At 39.7% G+C, this 24,288-nt stretch overlaps 2 protein-coding genes across 4 annotated transcripts; both read right to left on the bottom strand.

Moving 5' to 3' along the window:
• Positions 1–1,189: 1,189 nt before the first annotated feature.
• Positions 1,190–21,453, bottom strand: LOC121254038 (RNA demethylase ALKBH10B-like). Of its 3 annotated transcripts, none has more exons than XM_041154001.1 (8): positions 20,502–21,453; positions 19,500–19,547; positions 18,826–18,923; positions 18,608–18,725; positions 3,047–3,169; positions 2,819–2,931; positions 2,583–2,737; positions 1,190–2,101 (listed from the first exon to the last, which is right to left on the bottom strand). In XM_041154001.1, exons 1-8 carry the CDS (start codon positions 21,136–21,138, stop codon positions 1,378–1,380), a joined length of 2,016 nt encoding a protein of 671 aa, XP_041009935.1. In that variant the 5' UTR covers positions 21,139–21,453; the 3' UTR covers positions 1,190–1,377. The 3 variants fall into 3 exon arrangements, with proteins under 3 accessions (XP_041009935.1, XP_041009936.1, XP_041009937.1); XM_041154002.1 differs by having other exon boundaries at positions 3,047–3,166; XM_041154003.1 differs by lacking the exon at positions 19,500–19,547.
• Positions 11,236–12,463, bottom strand: LOC121254039. The gene is made up of 2 exons (XM_041154004.1): positions 11,901–12,463; positions 11,236–11,849 (listed from the first exon to the last, which is right to left on the bottom strand). Exons 1-2 carry the CDS (start codon positions 12,429–12,431, stop codon positions 11,367–11,369), a joined length of 1,014 nt encoding a protein of 337 aa, XP_041009938.1. The 5' UTR covers positions 12,432–12,463; the 3' UTR covers positions 11,236–11,366.
• Positions 21,454–24,288: the final 2,835 nt, after the last annotated feature.

Raw genomic sequence — 24,288 nt, 5'->3', positions numbered from 1 at the left:
ATAACCGCCTCAACTCCTCCTCGTTCTCGCCTTCATGGCAGGCAACTTTTCTAGATCGCTTATCATGGGACAAGACACTCATCTCCACCTCGGTCTAAGACATTTATGCCAGGAAATCCACAAGGTGCTTGCTCGCCCATATGTTGGACTAGCTGAACTTTGTGGCACCCACAATAATTTTTCTTCACCAACCAATACAGTCTTTCTTTTCACTCGACTGCATTGGTGGTTTGTCCCCTTGCACTAGTGGGCCCTTACATTTATATAATGAAATGTTAAAACTAGAAGGCTTGTTTCCTAAAAAATTCTTCTAAATATTAAATAAACAATAATGCTATATATCACACTCTCATCTCTCTCTAAAATGTGACACTTTTAACTTTTTTGATCTTTAGATTATCTTCTATGCTTTTTAAAGAATAATCTAAATGATGGTGGGCAATGTCATCTCATTACAGTAGGAAAAGTGTGGTATATAAAATTTTCCTTTATGCAAAGATAAACACAATAACTAGATTGAAAGCCCTTTCAATCATTATTATCTTTTGAATCATTATTATTGGGCTTTCCAACGAGCTGCCTAGAAGCGTTCCTAAATTGAGTTTTGTTTGACGTTAGATGACAATCTTGTGAAATATTGAGATTACACTAGGCTTTCTCTAGTCTTTACAAGTAACTGACAAAAGCAAAACTGCAAACGGGGGTTGTACAGTGGAAGACTGTCTAGGGAAGGCTCAGTTACACTGCAAAGCATGAAAAATGGGCATTAAAACTTCAAAACTAGTCTTGTATCGTTCTGTTTATTTCCCCCCTTTCCTTTTATTTTCTGGCGACAACGAATTTTATGGAAAGATCTTCCAACATAACCTGAAACCAAACCAAACTACTGCAATCCTCCCAAGATGTAATATAAATTGGCGAAAGACCAACACCAATAAACAACGTAATTTACACACCAAACCATCAGATTTTTTTTCTTTTTTATGCCATGGAGTTTTTATACCTGATATTATGTAGAAGAAAATTTTATATACCATACTGTTATCTCGCTATTGTCCCACTATGATTAGGTGGTATTAATCGATGAATTAATATAAGGCAGCCTTACTGCAAGAGGCATGGGTTTGCAAGGATGCGACTAGCCCCAGACCATAATATAAGAGAGAGATGGCGAAAGAGCAATAGTTAAAAAATAAAAATCCGAGTTTGCTACCAACTGTCAATAAGACAACAAAAAGGGGATGGAGGAAACGAGGGATTACAGTGAGAAGGTCTTCTCTCGAATGTTGCCGCTCTTTACATTTGCTTCAAACTCATTGAAGTTGGCAGCCTACCTCTTAAAAGGAACTCTCTCTCTCTCTCTCTCTCTCTCTCTCTCTAAACTGCTCCTGCTGACTGGCTTGCCACCACATTGTCAACACTCTGATTTTGTTCTTCCTTCGCCACTGCCCGTCCACTGACAGTTCCATCAACACTTCCATTACGGCCTTGCCTTAGTGTTTTCCCTTCTTCTGGCAAAGCACTTGCGCTATGGCTAGATTCCCCTGAACCGTTTTCTTTTCCAGACAGGGAAGCCGTCTCAGCAGATAAGTTCACTTCAGTTGCAGCACTTAGTAACTTTTGAGGAGATAATGAATTAGCAGAGCCTGGTGGAGGAAGGAAAACTCCAGTGCCAGGGACTGGAAAGCGAGGTGGAGGATGCCTTGGTGGTGCAGCCGGCCATCCAGTTGAGCCAGATGGCATGGGAACTGGTGCAGGATAAGAAATGGCTGGTGAAACTGGAGTAGGCACAAAAACTGGTTGGATGCCATTTGGGGGTGGGATTTGGGGCCGAGTCGGCGGGCCTGGCAGTACACCAGTAGCTGGAACAGCACCAACATGCTTTGAAGGCATTGAGTGGCGAATATGATTAGGAGATCTACTGGGTGGTGGACCCCAGTGCGATGATGCTACAGAAGGTAAAGGAAGACGCTGACTGTCACTAGGTATGGATTTCTTTGGTTGAGACTTTGTGAAAGTAACAAGTATCCTTTGTTTCTGGAGGGATGGAATAGCATGTCGTGCAAAATCCGAGGATTTTCCTTGCATTACTAAGAGAGATCTGTGTTTCTCACAATGATAAACATTATATCAGGAAGCAGGAGATCTAAAACTTCAGTTGCAACTCATCAATTATAAATTGCAAGTCAAGAAGCTTGCAGGAAAATAAACACGTTCTATGTCTATAATGATATAAAATGACAATTGATCATAACTATCATGTTCCCATCACTTCTGAAGTATGCAAACACGTTTTAAGCCCAATTTCCCTCCTGTATTATAAAGACTCTTCTAATGGTAATGTGAAGATTTTATGAAAAAATGTATAATAACAAGGCAGCTGTTATTTAATAATGTATCTCCAGTCTCTACCGTACCGTGGACATGGTTCAACTCAAACTTACCAGGTCTTACAGAATGCGGGAGTAATGTCAAGTTTAATTTTCAAGCACATTATGCTATGAAGATTGAGAATAGACGAGTGCCAAAAGAAATATAGAATAAAACAGCACAAGCAAAGTGAGGCAGTTCAAAATGATTACCCGGGTGCAAGGGAAAGCTTAAGAGTGCCTCTAAAATCCCCAGGATGGTCTATTAAAATTACTTTTCCAAAAGTCAGGTCACAATCTGTCAAAAAAAGGATGCAAACAGGCCTCCCAAACCAAGCTGGGAACATGTGTGGCTGTGAGTGATCACCCTACAAATATAAAACGAAAATTAGGCTAGCTTCACAAATCACACACTTAAAATTACAAAAGAGAATACCATAATTAACAACCTCATTATAGAAATCAATGATGCAAGAGTCTGGTTTTGAAGTCATTATTTGCATGCCTACCAAGCGTTCAATAACATCTTGTAGCAAGGAAGGGATGGATTCTATTTTCTGATCTGCAAAATTTATTAAAGAACAGAATCTGTGAATAATGTTTAAAAGAATAAACTCAAACCACATCAGGAGCTCTCAAAACTTATTTTCAGAGGAACATCTTAAAATGGAGCATGCCTTTAGAGGTTCCTACTGCATTATCCTCTTCTGGAGATGCATCTGCAATAGGGAGACCCAACTGAATCATCTCTCTTCCACGTCCCTTCATAGGCCTCTTTGAAACCACATATGTCTGATCTGCTTCTCGCCAAACAAATATTTTAGCAATTATTGTTAGTTATTTAGCGAAAAAGGATTTACTACAATGTGCCCAGACACAAATGTCTCAAAGAAAGCTAAAAGTAAGTTCATAGCAAGAAGTGATGAAACATATAAAACAGAGTAGGCATTGAACATATTTTCCGCCAAATGTATACACAGAGGACATGCCCTCTCTCCCATTAGACAGAAAGGAAGCCATACTGTTTACAGATGACAAAAATAATAATGATAATATCAGTATAGGCCCCCTCTGGTAATACCTGGGTATAATAATATTATCCTTACCCCTTGAGGGACTCCCTAGCAAGGATTACTACTATGGTCGCACTCAGGTAATGACTTCAAACCTCAGGTCTCCCTCAAAATAACAAGCAAATTGGCAATGAATCGTTGTATTAGTAGCATTATCGAGCTTTTACTCAAAGGGCAAATACCTGAACAGCTTATGGATTTGGATAAAGCAACTTTGCGATGCATAATATCGCATGTACATAAAATCACCATTCCCAGAACTTTGTTGTCACAATGGAATCAAACTAAATCCTACCCCTTTAAAAGTGAGGAAGACCAAATACAATAGTCACTAGGTTCTTTGAATGAATCTAATTAGCATTCTTCAGGTTGAGGATTTTTGACAAATAAATTTTATTAAGACAAAAGAGGATGTTATCCCAATACAGAAGACGTATGTGAGAGATCCGTCAAACTAGCCGAAGGAAGAAGTGCTAAATTTAAAAAGTGAAAATATAAAAAGAGCCACCATTTGGGCCTTAACAAAGAAATACTTAAAGAGTTCTAGCATGGCACTGATTTCTCGCCATCCTAAGAACTATGGCCATTTCTCTCTCTTCAAATACACCATAATAAGCACTATGAGGTCATCCTCCTAGTGTGCACTAATTTTCTTTTCTTTTTTTTTTTATAACTAATAAGAAACTTTATTACCAAGAATAGGCAAAGCACAAGTACACAGGACGAATACAAAGGAAATACCTACAAAACAAAAGAAAAGCTAATTCAAATCCAGAAAATTAACATCATTCATTACAAGAGTTTTAGCGCACAAACACAAAGTACTAAAGAAGAAATCCCCAAGTTCTCCCATCAAACGTTCTATGTCTTCAAAGCATCTCCCATTCCTTTCCAGCCATAGACACCACATCAAGCATGAAGGAATCATCTTCCTTATGGCAGCTGCACATTTTCTTCCATCTAATCCATACCATCCTGCAAGTAGATCCACCACATCCTTAGACATCACCCAAACTATACCCGTCCGAGTAAAAACCTCATTCCACAGACATGGCCACTTCACAGTGAAGAAAAAGATGATTTACAGTTTCTCCATCCTTCTAGCACATGACACACCAATCAGCTATAAACATACCTCTCCTCCTAAGATTATCAGTGGTCAAAACTTTTCCAAGAGATACCACCCAACTGAAAAAAACCACCTTTGAAGTACACTCTCCATATATTTTTCCATGGAAACTCACAGCTCTGTGACAGGTTAAAATTCTGTAGAAAGAAGAAACAGAGAACCTGGAATTTCCTGCATGAACCCACAGCATACTATCCTCCCTTCCCGGCACCACTTTTGACCTATAAAATCTTCCCAAAAAAACAGTAACATCATTCACTTCCCAATCATTAGCATCTCTAATAAAGTCAACACTCCACTGAATAATATTATCAATACATGAGAAAGAGCTGTGTTTTGATCCCTCGCAATCCTAGAAAGAGAGGAAAATCCGACTTAAGCGTAGAATCCCCACTCCAAGTGTCATGCCAAAAAAGAATCCTCTTCCCATCTCCCACCTTAAATTTAATATGAATAGAGAATTCCCCCCAACTTCCACAAGCTCACCCCATACACACCTCAGCTTCTTTAGAGCACCAACCCCCCCCCCCCCCCCCCCCAAAAAAAAAAAAAAAAAAACACAATGCCTCCATATTACATCAACAACATTTTTCCATAAGGCATCTCTCTCCATATGATATCTCCAAAGCCATTTCCCTAGAAGTGCTTTATTAACCAGCCGCAAATTTTTTACCCCCAAACCACCACAAGAAATTGGTTGAGTAACTTTGTTCCAACTGACCAAATGAAATTTTTCTTCTCTCATTACCTACAAAAAATTCTGATACAATCTCTCAATTCTTCTTGCCACCCCTGCCGACTATGGAAAAAGAGACAGAAAGTAAGTAGGGAGGTTTGATAATGTGCTTTTTATCAAGGTTATTCTTCCCCCTTTAGACAAGTAAAGCATTTTCCAACCAGCTAATCTCTTTTCAATTTTCTCAATCACTCCTTTAGACAAGAATCCTAGCGTGCACTAATGGCTACTAACTGCTCTTTCAAACATGATAAGAGATCCACCACATGAGAAGGCATAAGCCAATCTATTCCAAAGAGACAGAAACATTAATGTTCCATAGAAGGCTAGTGACCTCAAAGTGCAGACGAAGGTGATCCACGTATTCTCCACTCTTTTTACACATATAACCCCGATTAACCCCCACTATGCCCTACTTCCTCACATCATACAATGTAAAAATAAGGTCCTTTCATGGACACTAAACAAATTGTAAAATGACCTTACTTTGAGCACTCATTTTTTAGATGGGCCCTTGACCATTTTATGTTCACCATTACATCCTACCGTGCACAAAACCAGTCAAAGAATGATGAGAGGAGTAGATCCACCTCACAATCATTAGCCTCTCTTACAAAAGATACATGTAGTACCCCATACTGGTGATGTGTATGTGAAGTATAAGATCCCTCATTGCTTGGAAGGGAGAAGCTCTTGCTGTTTACAATGACTCCAATAGGGCTCCAAATGTTCTATTGACTAGTCCTTTTGGAGTATGGCCCAGATGTAGCTTGGGCCTTCCCTTGGGGCATTACATATGTATAACTTTGGTCATGTGTATCAGAAGTAAGCAAAAATATGGTTACATGCATCAGAAAAATACACGGTAACTTTTGGAACCGTAGATGCAGTATTAACTAGTAATGCCCCAGAATATTACAGCCCCAAATTAGTATAATCGAATTTTATGTTTGAATGTGACACACGGCTGCAGTTTGATTATTTTGGTATAGATCGACTGCATTTAAATGCTGTTTGTTTTCATTTGTGGGGCTGATATGTTATAGAAGGCAAGTAGATGAAACTTGCCTAAATGGGGCCTACTATGGGAAAGGAAACTTACCGGAAACAGGGACAGCCCCTAACCCAGAGATTTCAGGAAGCCTAAAATCAAGGCTGCCGAATCCTCCATAGGTTTAAAAACTTCCTCAACTGGAAACCAGAAATAGGAAGCAACCAAGTAACTCTAAGTCTGTCATATCTCTAAGAAATTTCCATAATAAAAAATCTGTAAGAGAAGCTTCTAGGAGGCACATTCTGCCAAGATCAACCAGCCAATTAGGGTTGGCTGTCATCCAAATCCTACTCCATCTATGACCCAACGTTGCAGTCTAATGAACTCACCAAAAACCCTAGACCGCTTGTGATAACCCGAGCTTGACTAAGCATGGTTCATAGATTTAATTCTTAGTTACCATGGTATTTTAAGGGCCTTAGTTTTTTTTAGTTAAAGGAAAGGTCTTTGAATCTTTGATTTAACAACTTGAGCCCAAGGAGTAACCCTAGAATGACTTGTATAATTTCGGCCCTATTTAGAAACCCAAGCCCAATGGCCCTAACCCCATGACCAAAACCCTAGTCACTAGTGCCATGTGTCATACATGTGTTGCACTATGAATCTAGTCTTGATAGTGGATTAAGGGTGGAGATAGAAGTGTAGGGAAACCAAGAGATGGCATGCACACCTACCCTAGAGGAATTGCCACTTGTCAAGCATGCTAGAAGCCTGCTAGAAGAATCACGGGACAAAATGGACCTACAGAGACTAATGGATTTTCGTACGGAGACTAATGGATTTTCGGCCAACCCTTTCCCACACGCCTAGACCCATTGCTTTGGCCCAATTTCGAGTTCCAAGGTAGATATTCTTGGAAAGGGGAGCCTAAGGAAGAGAAAGGTGGATTTTCTAGGAGATTTGCATGGGAAAATGAAGGGACACAAGGGATTTCGAAATTTGTCAGATTTTGCAGTGTCAACCATGCAATAAGCTTCTAGAAGAATAGATGAAGAGACATTTGCATCAAAGGACTAATATACCCTTAGGATTTCGGCCACTACACTCCCAAGCACCTTTTCATTGGCCACTTGTCATTTAGTTTGCAATTTGAACCAATGGCACATGAGGAGTCACCTTGGGAAGGAGCAAATGGAAAATGAAGCAACAAAGAGGGAAGGAGAAGAGTGGGCGGCAATGGGCAAGGCACACACCTATGCCACTTGTCACTCATGCCAAAGGTTGTTTGTTGGGAAAATGAAGAGGCATGAGACGTTTTACAAAAGTACCCTTGAAGAAATATTCATTTGCTTAAAAAAAAAAGAAGGGCATAAAGGAAAAAAAGGAGGGTTTTGGCCAAGGGAGAGGAAGCCCTACACACCACCCATGCATGCCCCTTCCCAATGCAATTCAAAGTGGGATTCTAAGAGTCTTTTCGGCAAAAGAGAAGAAGGAAGAAGAAACACTTGCCACTTGTCACTCATGCAAGGGTTTTAGAGGCAACCAAAGGGGGAAGTGAGGAGACCACTATAAAAAGAAGGGAGTACACGCCTATGGGCTTTTCCCTTGCCATTTTTAGGAATTTGCATGAACCCTCACCCTCTCCACACAACTCTCACATACTCACTTGAAGATTCTCACACTTTCTCGCATTTTCTTTCCAACCAAACAAAGAAGACATCTTTTCAAGAGAAGATTTTGCGACCTTCAAAGAGAGAGAATGCAAGACTCAGTTTTCTCTTAGTTCCCACACTCATCACTTTTCCAACTCAAAATCAGATTCAAATCTCAAAGGAATTCAAGAGTGGCGAAACACACGTTTTCATGAAAAACGATATAGGGTTTTCAAGAAACCCTTGAAGCCGAATAGTGGGAGGTGTTCATCCTCCATGTATTCGACCATCACCATGTGTTCTTACCATACTTTGAATTTTGTAAAAAACCACGAGTGAAATGAAGGGATGTTTTACCTAAAAACCCTAAAGGCCAAACGGTTTAAGATCAAGTGATGCCCAAGAAACCCTCACACACTCAAGAACATGAAATAAGGTTTTTAGACACTTTCTAATGTAATACATTTCAGACTACAGCTTGCTAATATTTCATTTCGTGGATTTTAGTAAGTACACACTCAACTTGCTCTCGGTTAATACTTGTATATATTTGTGTAAATCCTTTTATTGTTATGGTTGTTTTGATTACTATTTCTTGTTTGCTTACTTGAATATGTTTATATGATCATGGAATATGAATATGATATGAATGGTATGATTCGGTTTAAGATGAAAATGGCAAGAATGTCCTTTGCATGTTTTGGTTTTAAGGAAAACAAAGTTGTTAATTTGTGATACTTGATGATTCGGCTATACCATGTCATAGAGGTTTCAGATCTTAGCCAAACACTATGATTTTATGTTTTGTTTCGTTATGCTTTGATATCTAAACAATATGTTTGAAGTTTAAAGCATGTTTCAGTGATAATTCTTCATATTTTTGCACTTGCATGTTTTGGCCAAGGCCCTTTTTTTTTTATATACGTAAAAAATTATATATATCAAAAGGAGAAACCAAGTACATTGAATGTATACAAGAAAACACCTTACCCAAAATGACCCAAAAAGCTCTTAATGACCCAAAAAGCCCGTGGAAAAACAACCCAAAATACACTAGACCCGACCCCAATCCCTTGTTTCCCCTAGAACTAAAACTCTACCTGAACACCCAACCTCAACCCCTTGATTCCCGTCCTCACAATGCCCTCCCTTTAAACTTTCTTCTAGTTGAGCTACCACCCTTAGCGTCGTAGTTGATTGTCCAAGAAAGACGCTGTAACTCCCTGCTTTTCTTGAAATTTGATTTGGTTTCAAGCGCGTGGCTTGCCTCAATCGCAGTAATTAGTTCTTTAAATTGATCTTCACATCCTTCATGTGAGATTCCCACAAACTGCTAAATCTCGTTAACTTTGGGCAAAATCCAGTCTGCTATTGGAGGAAGATAGACTAGGGGAGCAACGTTATCCCTAGACACAGTATCCAACTGCACTCTTGACTCTACACAAGGCACCAACGCCAAACCCATAGGTTCTCCAACAACTCCATTGGTTCTCTCCATTGGAGATTCTGGGGTAACAGCAAGTCCCTTCACCTCTGGGGTGATAGCGGATTCTACATCTCCTTCAGACCTCGGCAATACACCCTTCAACTTTGACAAGGGAGAGAGCCATAGTTTCTTCGGGGACCAAGGGTGTAATACCCACTATCGGTCTATCCTGTGTTACATGAGGCGAATGACATTCCACTTATGTCTCTATGCCGATACTCGATGTAGACCCCACTTCAAATAACCTAGATTTCCTTTTGACCCGCCATACTCTCCTGGATCTGGTTATAGGGACAAGGCCGAATCCAATCTTCCGTTTTCCTTTTTCTAAGTTTAAACAATTCGAGCCTATCTTGTTACTTACAACCCAGTTGCCTCCAACTGAAAGCTGGTCTATTTTCGTAGACAATATAGTTATCGCTACCTTCAACTCGCCAAGTTAGGTTTCCATCTCTTTTAAGGAATTGTGCATCTCAACAAGCTGGTCTTGAGGCATAACTTGCAGACCCTCCTCACTCTGAACTCCTGAAGCCTAACCTGTCTTTAGAGCTGCTACACAGGATCGCCTCGCCACGTCTGCAATGCAGTTCCCTGACAGAGCCATGTCCTACAGCACCTTGTCCTTCCAAACCGTCACTCCCTCTCTTGCCGAAGGAAAAATCACGCAGCACCTCCCCCATCCTTCTCCAGCCACCGCTCCCTTCCTCAGGAATGAAAATAAAATTCCTCCTCCCTCCACCTCCATACTCCACTGCCATATAACGTCCTCGAGCATTCGAGCAACGATGAGCCGTGAAACTGGGTCTACCTTCCCGAACAGTGGAGAAAAAATCTTATTTCTCATCTTTTGTGCACGCTTCCATGGCCTTGGCCAGCCACTATACTATTGTTAAACCTAGAACCAGTTTAGATATCACCCTACGACTCCTTTCGGTGATGGCCAACATGTTCCCCTCCTTCATCAATGTAAAGGATTTAGATTCTATGACCAACTCCATAGAAGAACCCATGCTGACCAACTCCCCTCCTTCAACAACCATTCGTCATCTCAGAGAATCTAAATCTGCGACACAAGGACACAGCTGAAGACCATGGCTGCAGACCACGACTGAATACCATTGCGTGACACTAGAGTACTCCCAGAAGACTCGCCGGAAAGCGTCGACTCTATGTGTTTTGATAGTTCTTGTGATCTATGTTATCATGCCATGAATTGAACATGCTATGCTCGATTATTTTATGCACGACATTTCACATGTCATATGTTAAATATAAGAACGTATGTCTCAAGTCTCATGTCACATGCATTTGGGAGAAGTGTTATCAAAAAGTGTTTTCAAATAAAAGAGTCATAAAAGTTTTATCATGACCCCAAATGCTAGAGTGGGAGAATGTCCTAGTGAAACTCCTCTATCCACTCTGGAGTGCTTAAGAATGAAGTGATAACCTCTAGGTCGACAAAGAACCATCAACGAGGCTTGAATGGATTTTTTTAAAAGAATTCCAGAGCAAGGAAGCGCCTAACGCTAGTAGGTGCGTAAGACATATAACCCGACGAAGTACTGTCAAGTTAATATGAAATGACTCTGTTTATGACGTATTTATTACAGTGTACGGACCATTAATGGTGCGGTAACTAGCAAGAACACATGATTTGCAACCGTGATGTGTCCACCCTCTGAACAAGAATAAGAGTTCATATGTTTTTTTTTATAAGTAAAAATATTGTATATATCAAAAGGAGAAACCAAGCACACTGAATGTATACAAGAAAACACATCGCCCAAAATGACCCAACAAGCCCCTAATGACCCAAAAAGCCCATAAAAAAACCAACCCAAAGTACATCAGACCCGACCCCAATCCTTGTTTCTCGTATAACTAAAACTCTACCCGAACACCAACCCCAACACATTGATTCCCGTCTTCACAATACCCTCCCTTTAGACTTCCCTCTAGTTGAACTACCACCCTTAGTGTCGTAGTTGATTGTCGAAAAGAGACGTTGTAACTCCCTGCTTTTCTTGAAGCTTGATTTGGTTTCAAGTGTGCGGCTTGCCTCGATCACAATAATTAGTTCGTTAAATTGGTCTTCACATCCTCCATGTGAAATTCCCACAAACTGCTGAATCTCGTTAACTTTAGGCAAAATCCAATCCGCTATTAGAGGAAGAGAGACTAGGGGAGCCACAATATCCCCATCAACCTGCACTCCCGACTCTAGACATTCCTCTACACAAGGCACCAACGCCAAACCCATTGATTCTCCAGTAACTCCATTGGTTCTCTCCAATGGTATCTGGGTCCCTATTGGAGATTCTGAGGTGACAACAAGTCCCTTCACCTCTAGGGTGATAGCAGATCCTACATCTCCTTCAGACCTCGGTAGTACACCTTTTTCCTTCAACTCTGACGAGGGAGTCATAGTTTCTTCAGGGACCAAGGGTGTAATACCAACTATCGATCTATCCTGTGTTACACGAGGCGAATGACATTCCATTACTGATGTCTCTACGCCAATACCCGATGTAGACCCCACTTCAAATAACCCAGATTTCCTTTTGACACGCCATACTCTTCTGGATCTAGTTATAGGGACAGGGCCGAATCCGATCTTCCGTTTTCCTTTTTCTAGGTTTAAAGGATTCGGGCCTATCATGTTTCTTACCACCCTGTTGCCTCCAGCTGAAAGCCGATCTATTTTCGTAGACAAGAAAGTTATCGCTATCTTCAACTCGACAAGTTGGGTTTCCATCTCCTTTAGAGAATTGTGCATCTCGAGAAGCTGGTCTTGAGGCGTGATTGGCATACCCCCCACACTCTGAACCCCCGAAGCATATCCCGTCTTTAGAGCTGTCGCATAGGATTGCCTCGCCACCGAGGATGTACTTGGGTCTTTCTCCATGTTCTCCCTCCCTGCCACACCACCTTGTCCTTCCAAGCCGTCACTCCCTCTCTTGCCGAAGGAAAAATGACACAGCACCTCCCCCATCCTTTTCCAACCACTGCCCCCCTCTTCAGGAATGAAAATAAAATTCCTTCTCCCCCCACCACCATACTCCTCCACCGCCATATAACGTCCGCGAGCATTCGAGCAGCGATGCGTTGTGAAACTGCGTCGACCTTCCCGGACAGTGGAGAAAAAATCTTGTTTCTTATCCTTAGTACACGCTTCTATGGCCTTGGCCAGCCACTGCACTGTTGTCGAACCCAGAACCAACTTAGATATCACCCTTCGACTCCTTTCAGTAATGGCCAACATGCTCCCCTCCTTTACCAGTGTAAAGGATTTAGATTCTATGGCCAACTCCATAGAAGAACCCATACTGACCCACTCCCCTTCTTCAACAACCATTCATCATCTCAGAGAAGCACTGCGAAGTTGTGGACTCCAGGTCATGCTCACTGCAAGCACTGCAGAGTTGTTTCCAGCTGCAAATCGTGCTCACAGAAGACGCCGGAGCACTCGCCGGAGCCTTTAGGGTCGACGGCACGACCAAACAGAGCCTTCGGGAGGATCGCCGGAGTACTCTGAGAGGCAAATCTAAGACGCCAGAGGTTGAACCGACGCCAGACGACCCTCAGCGAAGTCGCTGAGGTCCGTCGGCTTTATCTGTGCCGACGGTGCGGTGTGTCTCGCCGGCAAAGGGTGGGTGGCGGCAGATCTAGTTCCTTAGGGTTTTCGCACTTCGTATTGTTTTCTCTCTCCTCTGGACTGACGCTGGACGGCCCTCAGGGAAGTTGCCGGGGCCCGTCGGTTTTGTCTGTGACGACGGTGAGAGGTCACTCGCCAGCAAGGGTGGCGGCGGCTTCCTTAGGGTTTTACGTACGAGAGAGTTTTCCTTACGTACAGAGAGAATTTTTTAAGAGTTCATATGTTATGGATCACTTGATGAAAATCTCGTGGTATGATAAGGATCACTCGATGAAAATCTTGTAATATGTTCTGATAAGGCAAGTTCTGATTAAGTTCAACATAAAAAGGAAAGTTAAATATGTTTTGTGAAAATGCCAATGTCTTTGTTACAAGTCTTTTGAAAAATGGTTAAATGCATAAGTCAAGTTCTAGTTAAGTCACATGTCAAGTACATGTCTATGCACGCATTTCATGATGTACTCTTTATATGCCTGTGTTAACTATTGTATGTTGCGTGTTTACTTGCTGAGATTTCTCGAAATCTCATTGTGGTAGTTTCTACTACCATTCCCCAACCGGAATGGTAGAAGTTGTTATAGAATTAGAAGATGACATCCATGGCCAAGCGGAAGAGAATAGCATCTCCTCCGGAGAGGATCATGCCTAAGATGGATATGAGTTGGCCTGAGCCCTTCATCCTGGAGTGAATCGAGGCCATCGACTAGGAGATTACCGGAATATTCCAGTTTATTGAGGAATTCAAACGGTGTAGCAATCGAGATAAGGATAGGACCTTAGAGAAGCACGTGAAGCCCAAGCCCTCTTGAGAAAAGAAAAGAAAAGGAAAAAAAAAAAAAAAAAAAAAAGGGGAAAAGGATGGGGACCTAAGATATTTTGTGGAAAAACTTATGACTCAAGTCTTAACTTTTGAGGAACAATATTTTGAGAAGGTCCCGTGTTTTGAGAGTTTAAAATTACTCTTATGTTTTTGGAATACTATATTTTTAAATGATGCATGTTTATGGGAAATTGACAATGTTGGGGTATTTTGTTAGTAACGGTGTCATGTGCTTTGCAATTGCTTATCACATTACTTAGATTATCCGACTTTTATTATTTTTCGCTGCAATTTTTATTGCATATTGATAGTGTACTTAGGTGCATTGCATTTTATTTATCATGTACAAGGGGTGTGTAGCCATGTGTTACATGTCCCGGCGTTTCAATCACCATCCAATCCCAAGGGAGGGCTAGGGACGCCACACTGCTGCCCCTCATACATAGAAGCACTTGGGGATGGCCCATATTGTTTATAAACTGTTAGACTGCCAACAAGAAATCCCCCTCTACATTCCTAAGTGTGCTGCTCCTCTAAGCCCATTTATACTTAAAACTTTCATTGACAAATGGAATTGCTTTGTGTGGGGGGGGGGGGGGGGGGGGAATAGTCATCTAGTCCTCTCTTTTTGTGTAGCAGGATTTCTTAGGCAACAACCTCTCTTAAACCTTTTTTTTTTTTTTTTTAATAAATAAACGATTATATTGATATGAATAGACATAGCCCAAGTGCACAAGATGGTATACAAAAGGTCACACCTAGTTAGAGAGAAGTAATAGAAACAAGAAAATCATGGAAATCGAGGTCAAGACAATCTACAGCTATGGCCCAAAGAAAAAGAGTGCTAACAAAAAACAATCTAAGTTCTTCTAGTGAGCGCTCGTTGTCTTGAAATGTCCAGTCATTTCGCTCCTTCTATAGGCACCACATGATAAATATTGGGACCATTTTCCACACAGCTAAGATTGTGAGAAACCTCATAGATTTATCCAGCTGTCCATGAGCTCTGTCACTATAGCAGGCATAACCCAAGCTAACTCCATTCTATTAAACACTTCATTCCATAACATTCCAGCCACCTCACAATGCAACAATAAGTGATCCACATTTTCACCATTTTTCCTACACATACAACACCAATTTACTATGATCACCTTACGTCTCCATAGATTATCTGTTGTTAAGATCTAACCTAATGCTGCTGTCCATACAAAGAATGCTGCTTTGGCAGGCACCTTGTTTCTCCATATCTTTCTCCAAGGGAATTGCATATTCTACGGTTGTGTAAGCATCTTATAGAAAGAACGGACCGAGAATTTACCTTTGTAGGTATCCACCACATCTTATCTGCACCTTGGGTTCTCTGCCTCATGGTGTATAGAAGAGCAAAAAACTCCTCAAAGATGCCAACTTCACAATCTTGGGCAACTCTAGTGAAATTTACGTTCCATTAGACTAGTTCCCCCAATGACTCCATGCAATTATCCACCGAGGTATCTTTCTCACCTGCAATCCTAAAAACTGATGGGAATAAATCCTTTAGGGCTTGATCTCCACACCATAGGTCAGTCCAGAATTTTATTCTAGATCCATCGCCCAACACCAGTCTAGTATGCCGATTAAAGTCCCCCCACTCTCATAGATCTGTCCCAGGCCCAAACCCACGCCCATGCCCACGCCAGCTCCCTCCTCAATGCACCGTATTAGTAAACCAACTTGCTCCTACAAAGCCATCAACTGACTTGTAACGTATTGTGCATGCCATTTTTGACAAGCCGACAAGGACCTGCCACCACCTTCTTCCCTCTGCAATAGTACTATGCACGCCGTGTTTGTAGCTCCACTTTTGTTTTGTTCCCTAGGCTACTGGCACCTTCGTCTGCACCAGTGCCTCCCTATATGATCGAGACTGTAAGTAAGGCCCCACCTCCGGCAGCCTCTGTGAGCATCCTCTTCCTCTATACATAACACTTGATCATTCAAGGAGACCTCTCCCAGCACAGCTGCCATTCTCCTCCATCCCCTCCCCTCCACATCTTCCGAGATGAAGATGAAGTTACATCTTCCACCTCCACCATACTCCACCAGCGCCATAAATCTTCCTTGGTCATTTGAGCACCTCTGTGCTATAAAACTTTTGTCACCCTCCCTTGTCGTCGCATACAGCTCCTTCATCCCACTCCTCAAGCTTTCCTCCAAGGTCCTGATAAACCATTTCACCACAGCTTTCCCAAGTCTTAACTCCTTTATTACCAGCCAACTCCTCTCTGAAATGAGCACCGAGCCTCCATCCTTCATCATAACAAAGGTTTTTGATTCTATGACTTAAATTATCGGACCCCCCATGATCAACAACTTATAACCTATACGTTCTAATCAACCTCAGAACGCCCCACAAACCTCATAAAAAGATGAATTTACGGAGAGAGAATGAGATGTTTGTACGGAGAGAAAATAGTTAATCCCTATGCCTTGGGGAATGAGATTTTGGCTTTAACAATACGACACATTTGGTATAATGCATGCCCCTCTTAAACTTCTATGCAATGTATAGTGTAGCCAATAATTTGAGGTATGAAACATAATCTTACAGCAAGAAGGAAATTGAAAATTTTATGGGTTTGGAAATTTCTATGAATCCCATCCATGGTTAGCAAAGCTGGTTCCTTACAAGTTTCGGTTTAAGCATAAATGTCTAAAGGAGATGATCACATAGAAAATATACATAGTTGTCTTTAAAGTTCAGCATAAGTGGGCAGAAGAGTCAATCTCTCTATTGAGTTAAAAAAGAATGCAACGCTAAGGCCATGGTTTTGACCCTTGAGTCATTCTCCAATGACTCAGAACTATTGATTTGAAACCAACCTAGGAATTTCAGCAAGTTAAATTTCAGTGATACGTAGTAGGCTGACAACATACATCACTACACTTTGCACCACCCTTAAGGCTCTAAAACTCACGCTTCAGGACTTTTAGGTCATACAGTGACCATGGCACCAAAGTAGCCAGCCTTTGAAAGATTTCATTGTAGGGACTTAAGACCATAATAACCTAAAAGAACTTAGGCTGAAGTTTCTTTCTGGACCAAGTGCAGCAAGCTCGTAGGTTCATGACATAAACTTGAATGACCTATTTGAGGACTTATCAACTATAGAAAGGATACAGAGCGAAAAGTCTTGTGTTAGCATGCCAGAGAACCTAAAAACAAACCATATTGCATATTTCATGAAAAAGCGTTGTTTTCTCAAGCAACACACACACACACGAAAAAAGATCTGGCCAGGGGTATAAAGCATACTTAGAAGGTTCAAGCCTTCATAAACATGTAGAGAAGAATAGTAGTACTGATTATGAAAGTTTTCCCTAGGTTGTGAGGGAGGCGTTGATATTGTGCAAGCTAGGAAACAAAGTACCATGATCATGCATTTAATGATTATTGAAAATATTCTATGTTGGAAAAATGGTTGTTTAAGCTATGTACTATGATATTGACCATTCATGTAAGCCCCTTTCTATTCTCCTCCTATATGATATTTCTATAAGTGAAGTTTGCAAATGCTTTCATATGATGCACACATACCAGTTGAAATTTATGAACACAGTTATGTTGTGAACGTTATGATAACGTTTCTCATATGAAAGATATGCAATTATGGCATGAATGGTATAAAACTCGTGAGAAAAACGATTAGTAGCAAATGCATTTTATTATGTTTTATTTTGGCCATATGATTATACTTGGTACCAATCCAATGCTTTGGGTGCATGTGCAAGACACAACAAAGGATGCTAAGAAGGTGTCATCCACTGGGGATGATTACATCCACCAATTTAAGGATGTTTTTAAAGATAAATCCCAGTTTATATCTTTTTACCATATAAATTCGTTTTTGTTTTTATTTTTTAAACTTTCCTGGTCCATCATCAATAAAATGTTAACTTAATCATGAAAAATGTTCTTGGTGATGTTGAGAATGTTGATACAGGCCAAAACTAGTGATGAAGATCATGTCATAGTCAATAATGTTCAACACGTTCTAGGACTAGGTTTATGTTGAAGAAATTATTATCTCTAGTTTCAGTCTAATTACTTATAACAAAATTATTTTGTTTTTTAATAAGTAAACTAATCAAAAAAATTTATTGTAATGGCATCTATGTCGCAAGCATTGTGTCCAGAAACAAAGGGTATATGTTTGGTTAACAGAAATTATGAAAATGTTTCAGAATTTTTTTTGAGATATAATGTTAATGAGTTCTGTGAAAATAAATAGGAAAATTAGAATAAAAAAAAACTTTTGAAATATGCTTTGTATTGGGGCTTGTGAAAGTGGATAGGTAGAGTGGAAAAGTTGTTTGGATATAATTCCTTTAGGGTAGTTTTTGTATTGATGTTTGTGTATTCTAATTTTCACTGAAGTCTAGGCAAACGATTAGATGAAATGTTGAAACATAATTTTTTTTCTTTTTAAATTGTAAGATGTTCCGATTAAAGTTCAAAATTCTTTCTGGACAAAACAGTTAATGAAACAAGGCCAAATCTTCCTCAACTTTAGAATATACATGGAATTGACATATTTGCTGTTAAATTTTAAATCTCCATTTACAACAGGCAATGCTTTCCTAGAGAAAGGATAAACAAAAAGAAGAGCAATCTTCTATGATTCTGAAGAGACTGTGTTGGTAAACTTGCCTTGAAAATGTCCTCCTTTTCCTGAAGCCCTCAGATCATTTACTAGTGAAACAAGCCTTTGCACTTCCAAGTCGTCAAATAATTCTTCATAGTGCTGCAGCCCGTCAACCACATTGACCTATAACATAATAGGAGAATTATACAAAATAGAAAAGAATATCAAGAACTTCTCACTTGAGATAGATATAAATAAAAGTACTAGTAAAGTAGTACACTACCGCCTTCCCCCCAAATATCTCAGTGCCAACAAAAGTTTTTGGTACAGTACCAAGATTCTGCTTCTCATTCTGGTTTTTTTCCTGGTGCGAATGATTTTCTAACAAAACAAAGAAGGCCACACTTCAAGATACAATAATAAAAATATTTAAAAAATAATATAACTTAATACAGTAGATGGAATTAGTGTCAATAAGGTAAATATAGTAAACAAATCTTAGTCTCAATATAGCAAGTAGTTTTAGTCCTAAATCCATGCAAGAGAGAGGAAGGGTTGTTTCTGTGTTTTGATGAGTTAAATATATGGATAAAAGAGAGGTTATCATCTGTTAAAAACGTTTCACATACATTCTAACTTCTAACCACAAGCACTCTATGTTAAAAGGGAGTGAGAATAACTTTCCAGTTACATTCTACTTGGTATAGCCGCCTCCTTCCCTTCATTGGCCATCACTCGATGAAAAGCCATACCACCTATAATCCATAAGGTGGCAGATGCCCTAACAGCCAATGTCATTAACTCCCAAGGAGTTTTGAACTCCCCCCAAAATATTATAGAAAATTCTACATGCACTGCCTCCAACACCCCCCCCCCCCCCCCAAAAAAAAAAAAAAAAAAAAGATAAAAACACGAGCGCGCACGCGCCCACATGAAATGGAAATCCAAGAGGCATGCCTTTGGAATGTGAGTTGCCACAAACCATTCCTTCCCAATATCCAGCATCTGCATCAGCAACAAAAAAAAATCGACATCAAAGTGAGCATGTAGACTCAAATGTAAGATGTCTTTCTATTAAATCCACATCTTTCATAAATTTTTTTATCTCTAAAAATTTTTGTGATGCAAATCAGGCATTGAAAGGACACGTTGACCCTTCATTTGGAGAGGAAGAACTGTTGGTTTACCATATCACCATTTTCTGATAGTAATAAAAGAAAAGCCAACATTTTTCCCCTGACCAGAGGAGAGGAAAGTGCAACACAAACATATAGGGAATGATGTTTCTAGAATTTTAAGCTTTCTAACTCTAAGAACCTCAAAAACGTTGGCATTATGCACAGAACAGGTATGCCATACATTGTGACACTGGGGAAAAAAAAAAAATTTAATACTGTTCAAGAAAGTCTTTTAAAACAGTAAAATTATCTTTGCAAGAAGCAGACTGATAATGAGATCAAACCTAATATTTTTTCAATATTTTTTCAATCATGAAACATTTAACTCTACCACGACAAAACACGCATGCACGGATCAACTAAAATGTGCTGTACAGGAAAACTGTGCCATTGGGAAATAAAATTAGAGGTGATACAATATATTCAAGGAGTAAAAGGATGAAGAAGAGGAGCTGAAAATCACATAATCCCAAATTAGAATGGTAGCCAAAACATAAAGAAGCAATTACCCAGTAGAAAAAGCAATTACCTTATTAACTCACAAATCAAACTAATAAACGATCTTCAAAAATGCTCACGTGATACATATCCATAAAAACATGTTTCAGAAGAAGTTACTTTCCTAATCAAAAACACCAAAATCAAGTCATTCGAATTAGTAATGACATAAATCTCCAACAGACTATTTATGAGAAGCAATCCGCTAAGTAATGAAGCATTTAACATCTTGCAATAACAGCACATGTATCAAAACAAAGCCTGCGGAAACCCAATAGATTACCTATTTTCTCCTCTCCAAGTGCTGAACCCTTATCATCCAAATTCCCAACCTTCCTTTCCGACTTAACTTCCTCAACTTTTTTACTCGGTCTCTCGGCTTTCTCAAAACCCACAACACCACCCAACGCACTCTCATCATGACTATGAGACTCTACACTAGAATTATGCGCTTCCTTCGTCGCCTGAAGCCTCTGCCCCTGCTTAAACCCCATACCAGATCTCTTAAACTCCTTACCTCCCGACTTAAATGGCTCAATATATCGCTGCTGCCTCCTCCACGCCACTTGTTGCAGCGCGTATATAACTTCAGCCACCGAAAAGTACTGCTGCAGATGTAGCACCGGGTTCCAATTACACCGCCTCTGCTGAATACATCCTATAACATTATCGTACTCGCCCGGCTCACCGACGGCGCGGATATGGTGACACAAGGAGTCAATTATCGCATTGGCAGCGGCAAATTCGCCACGCAGCCACGAGATAAACCCATCCCGCTCATCAGGGAAGGACTGTCGGTGGTAGTGCTGATGGATCTCACCCGCGCCTCCACCGCCACCAGAACCACCGACAACCCCGCTGCCACCGCTCGGAAATTGCATTTTGTCCGATAAAACCACATTTCCCGATGGCATTGCCATGAGAACAAATAATCCAAAATTCACAACTATCACGTATACCGCATGCTCAGTACTGCTCGCACCAAAGCCTAGAAAGACGCGCTAATCCGATAAAATTAAATATCAAATATAAGGGAAAAAACGACTTGGGCCTGTAATATTTATAAAATTAATAAACTCTAAAACAAAAAGTAAACAGAAAGTAACGCAATTCTTGAACTGGGTTTTGATATTTTTTATCGAACCGATCGGATTGGAAGAGGTGAAACGGAAATATGCGAAAATCCCAATATGGAGCTAATGGATTATTGTGAGAAGGGAGGTTGAATTGGGGGGGGGGGGGGGGGGGGGGGGGGGGGGGGGGGGGGGGGGGGGGGGGGGGGGTGAAAAGCCCGGATCTGAAAATGGGATACGTGATATTAGTGACTGTTTTTGAGCGTACAGTGATAGTTATGAGCAGATCAGGGAGTTCATTTTGTATAGCGTGAAGGAACGAGATCTAGGGTTTGTAAGGGTTCCGGTGAGTGGTGACTTTGTGTGCGATGACTGAATGGGAGAGAACTAATGGCTGATTCCACACGCATTTTCCCAATAGTCATAAATGGTGAGTCGTGACTGCTTATGAACAGAGGTTTTTTGTTGTTTGTTGTTACTTGTTCACTTTTTGGGTTTAGTTCTTGAAATGCTCAGTGTGTGGACCGGACCAAGGACAGAATATTCGTTAGTTTAGGGGTGCTTTGGTCATATGCAAGGCTGTAAATAAACAATTAATTTAAAAAAATATATATTTACAATTATAAATTATGCAACCACCACATAATCATTTTAATAAATAAATAAAATATGAAACTCGCATAAAAAAATTAGTTTTTTAAAAGTGCACTCTACTATTTTTCAAATCAATTACGCAACATTTACGTATTTAACGATTGTATATAGAATTACTCTTTCTTAAATGACTTAAAATCTGATCTATAAAATTGAAGTTTAGTTTCAATTTGGTCGTATTCAACAAAATTATAATTGATTATTAAATAATATAAATTAAATTACTTTGTATTTATGATTTTTTATATCATTATCTTTACATTTACGAGTCTATAACTCGCATTATGCACGGACCGTTATTTATACTAAATTTTATAAATCTAAATAGTTGATTATATATAATCACTATTACAACTATTAAAAAAATGGAAAATACCTATATAAAAGAGTTCACTTTACCAATAAATATTTCATGGAGAATGCCTATATAAAATATATATAGAGAATGTCTGATTGCTAATCGACACTTTTTTTCTACACTGGCATACGTTGCACTGATGCTGTCAGAGATTCAGACACATTAAAGTTAATTTTTTCTGCAATATATATTTTATTTAAACATCTAGTACTAATGAATAATTATTTGTACTTATTTTATTTTTGCCAAAAAATGTTATAAACTGGATAATTTTCAAAGGGCTCAAAATGATAGTGAACTGTAATATGTTTGAAGGATATTTGTCCTTTACAGTTTTTTATTCTTCTTTGTTTACGAATGAAAATAAGATATAAGATAGTAGGAAGTTTTGCCTAATGCATTAAGATAGACTTTTTTTGTTTTTTTTAATCAAACCATTGACATTTATCATTCATTCAATAAACTCAAAGTCATGCAAAATTTTTCAGCCATTACATAACTCTCTACTTGAGTAAGGACTTCCTCTGTCCAAACTCGATCCCTAGTTAAAGACAAAGCTAAATTTGGTAACATGTGTGCTATAGAATTAAATTCTTTGTAGGTAAAACAAATCGGTGGCCTCTGAGACAACAAACTTCGAATGTCTGCAATGATACTGCCATAGCTGGTATCTATCTCCTCCTTACAATTGACATGTTTGACCGCCAATTGACATTCCCCTTCAAAAATGACTTCTGATAGTCCCAAATCAACACAAAAATCACAACCCTTCCTCAAGGCCAGAGCCTCTGCAATTACTAGTTATATCAAACCCTTCAATGTTAAGCACAACACACCCAGACAATCCGCCTCACTATTCCTGACTATTATCCCCAAGCCATTTTTTTTTCTGTAAATCCAGTGCCACATCCCAATTGGCCTTGCACATGAAACCATTTGGTGTCTTCCACTTACTGATAGCTCGAGTAGATGCATGTTGATGCCTTTTAGCATTGAGTTGTTCTTATATTGTAACGCTCGCCCTTGTGGTAAGACTTTTTACAAAATAATTTTAGAAAAAATAACGGAAATTACTGTTTGATTTAAAACTTTTTACGTCCATACTCATGCTGCAAGACTCTACGTTATAAAATAAAATGTACTTTGAGAATAAAAGAGGTTTACAGCGAAACACATCAATTTTTACAATAAAAATGCCTCTCATATATTTAAGCACTCATGCCTAGACTTTCGTGCTCTTCTCCATGGGTCGTGTCCGTCCTGACGTGTACTTCTCATTCAGTTCCTAGGGGAGAGGGGCATACATAAAAACTAAAATGAGTCGATGACTAGTAAGCATGATTACTTCATACAGTTAAAATATAACAACATAGGTTTTCATTCATGTGTTCATCATACCGTACATACTATACGTACATGCATATGTGCGTTCGTTTGAAAACATCACTAGATGGGGTCTTTCTTTAAAAATTGGCTTTCTTTTCGTAAAATGTGTCTCATGTTAGTGCCCTCTTTTCTTCAAGAGTGCGTGCATTCATGCATTCATACTTTCTTATTATTTTCATTGGCCGGTACACATTGTTACGCTCCCTGTGTTGGGGTTAGCAGTCTTCCTTTGGACCCAGACTCCGCTCGTGGCAACGGGTTGGGAATCCCTTTTCAGTCAGGGGGCAGCACTGGGTGCACTTCCAGTAGTACTTACCCGGCATTGCAATCTGCCCATTCATTGGTACCCTTTCCATTCATTCATATGGCCGTTACGTATCTTCATACAGTAAACATTCATTTCATTTCAGTCATTTCTTACAGTTCAGTCATTTTCATTTAACAGTTCGTTCATGAAAAAACGTTTTTTAAAAGTATAAGCTTAAACATCATTTTTTCATAGCATCCGTAAAACATCAATTCATGGCATCATAAAACATCAGTTCATTGATTTTTCTTAGAAAATACTTATAATAGATAAAGTGTATACTCATTCATTC

The sequence above is a fragment of the Juglans microcarpa x Juglans regia genome, chromosome 3D (assembly GCF_004785595.1).
Source record: "Juglans microcarpa x Juglans regia isolate MS1-56 chromosome 3D, Jm3101_v1.0, whole genome shotgun sequence".
NCBI lineage: Eukaryota > Viridiplantae > Streptophyta > Magnoliopsida > Fagales > Juglandaceae > Juglans > Juglans microcarpa x Juglans regia.
Note: the sequence above shows the minus strand (reverse complement) of the source record. Positions and strands in the feature narration are given on the sequence as shown.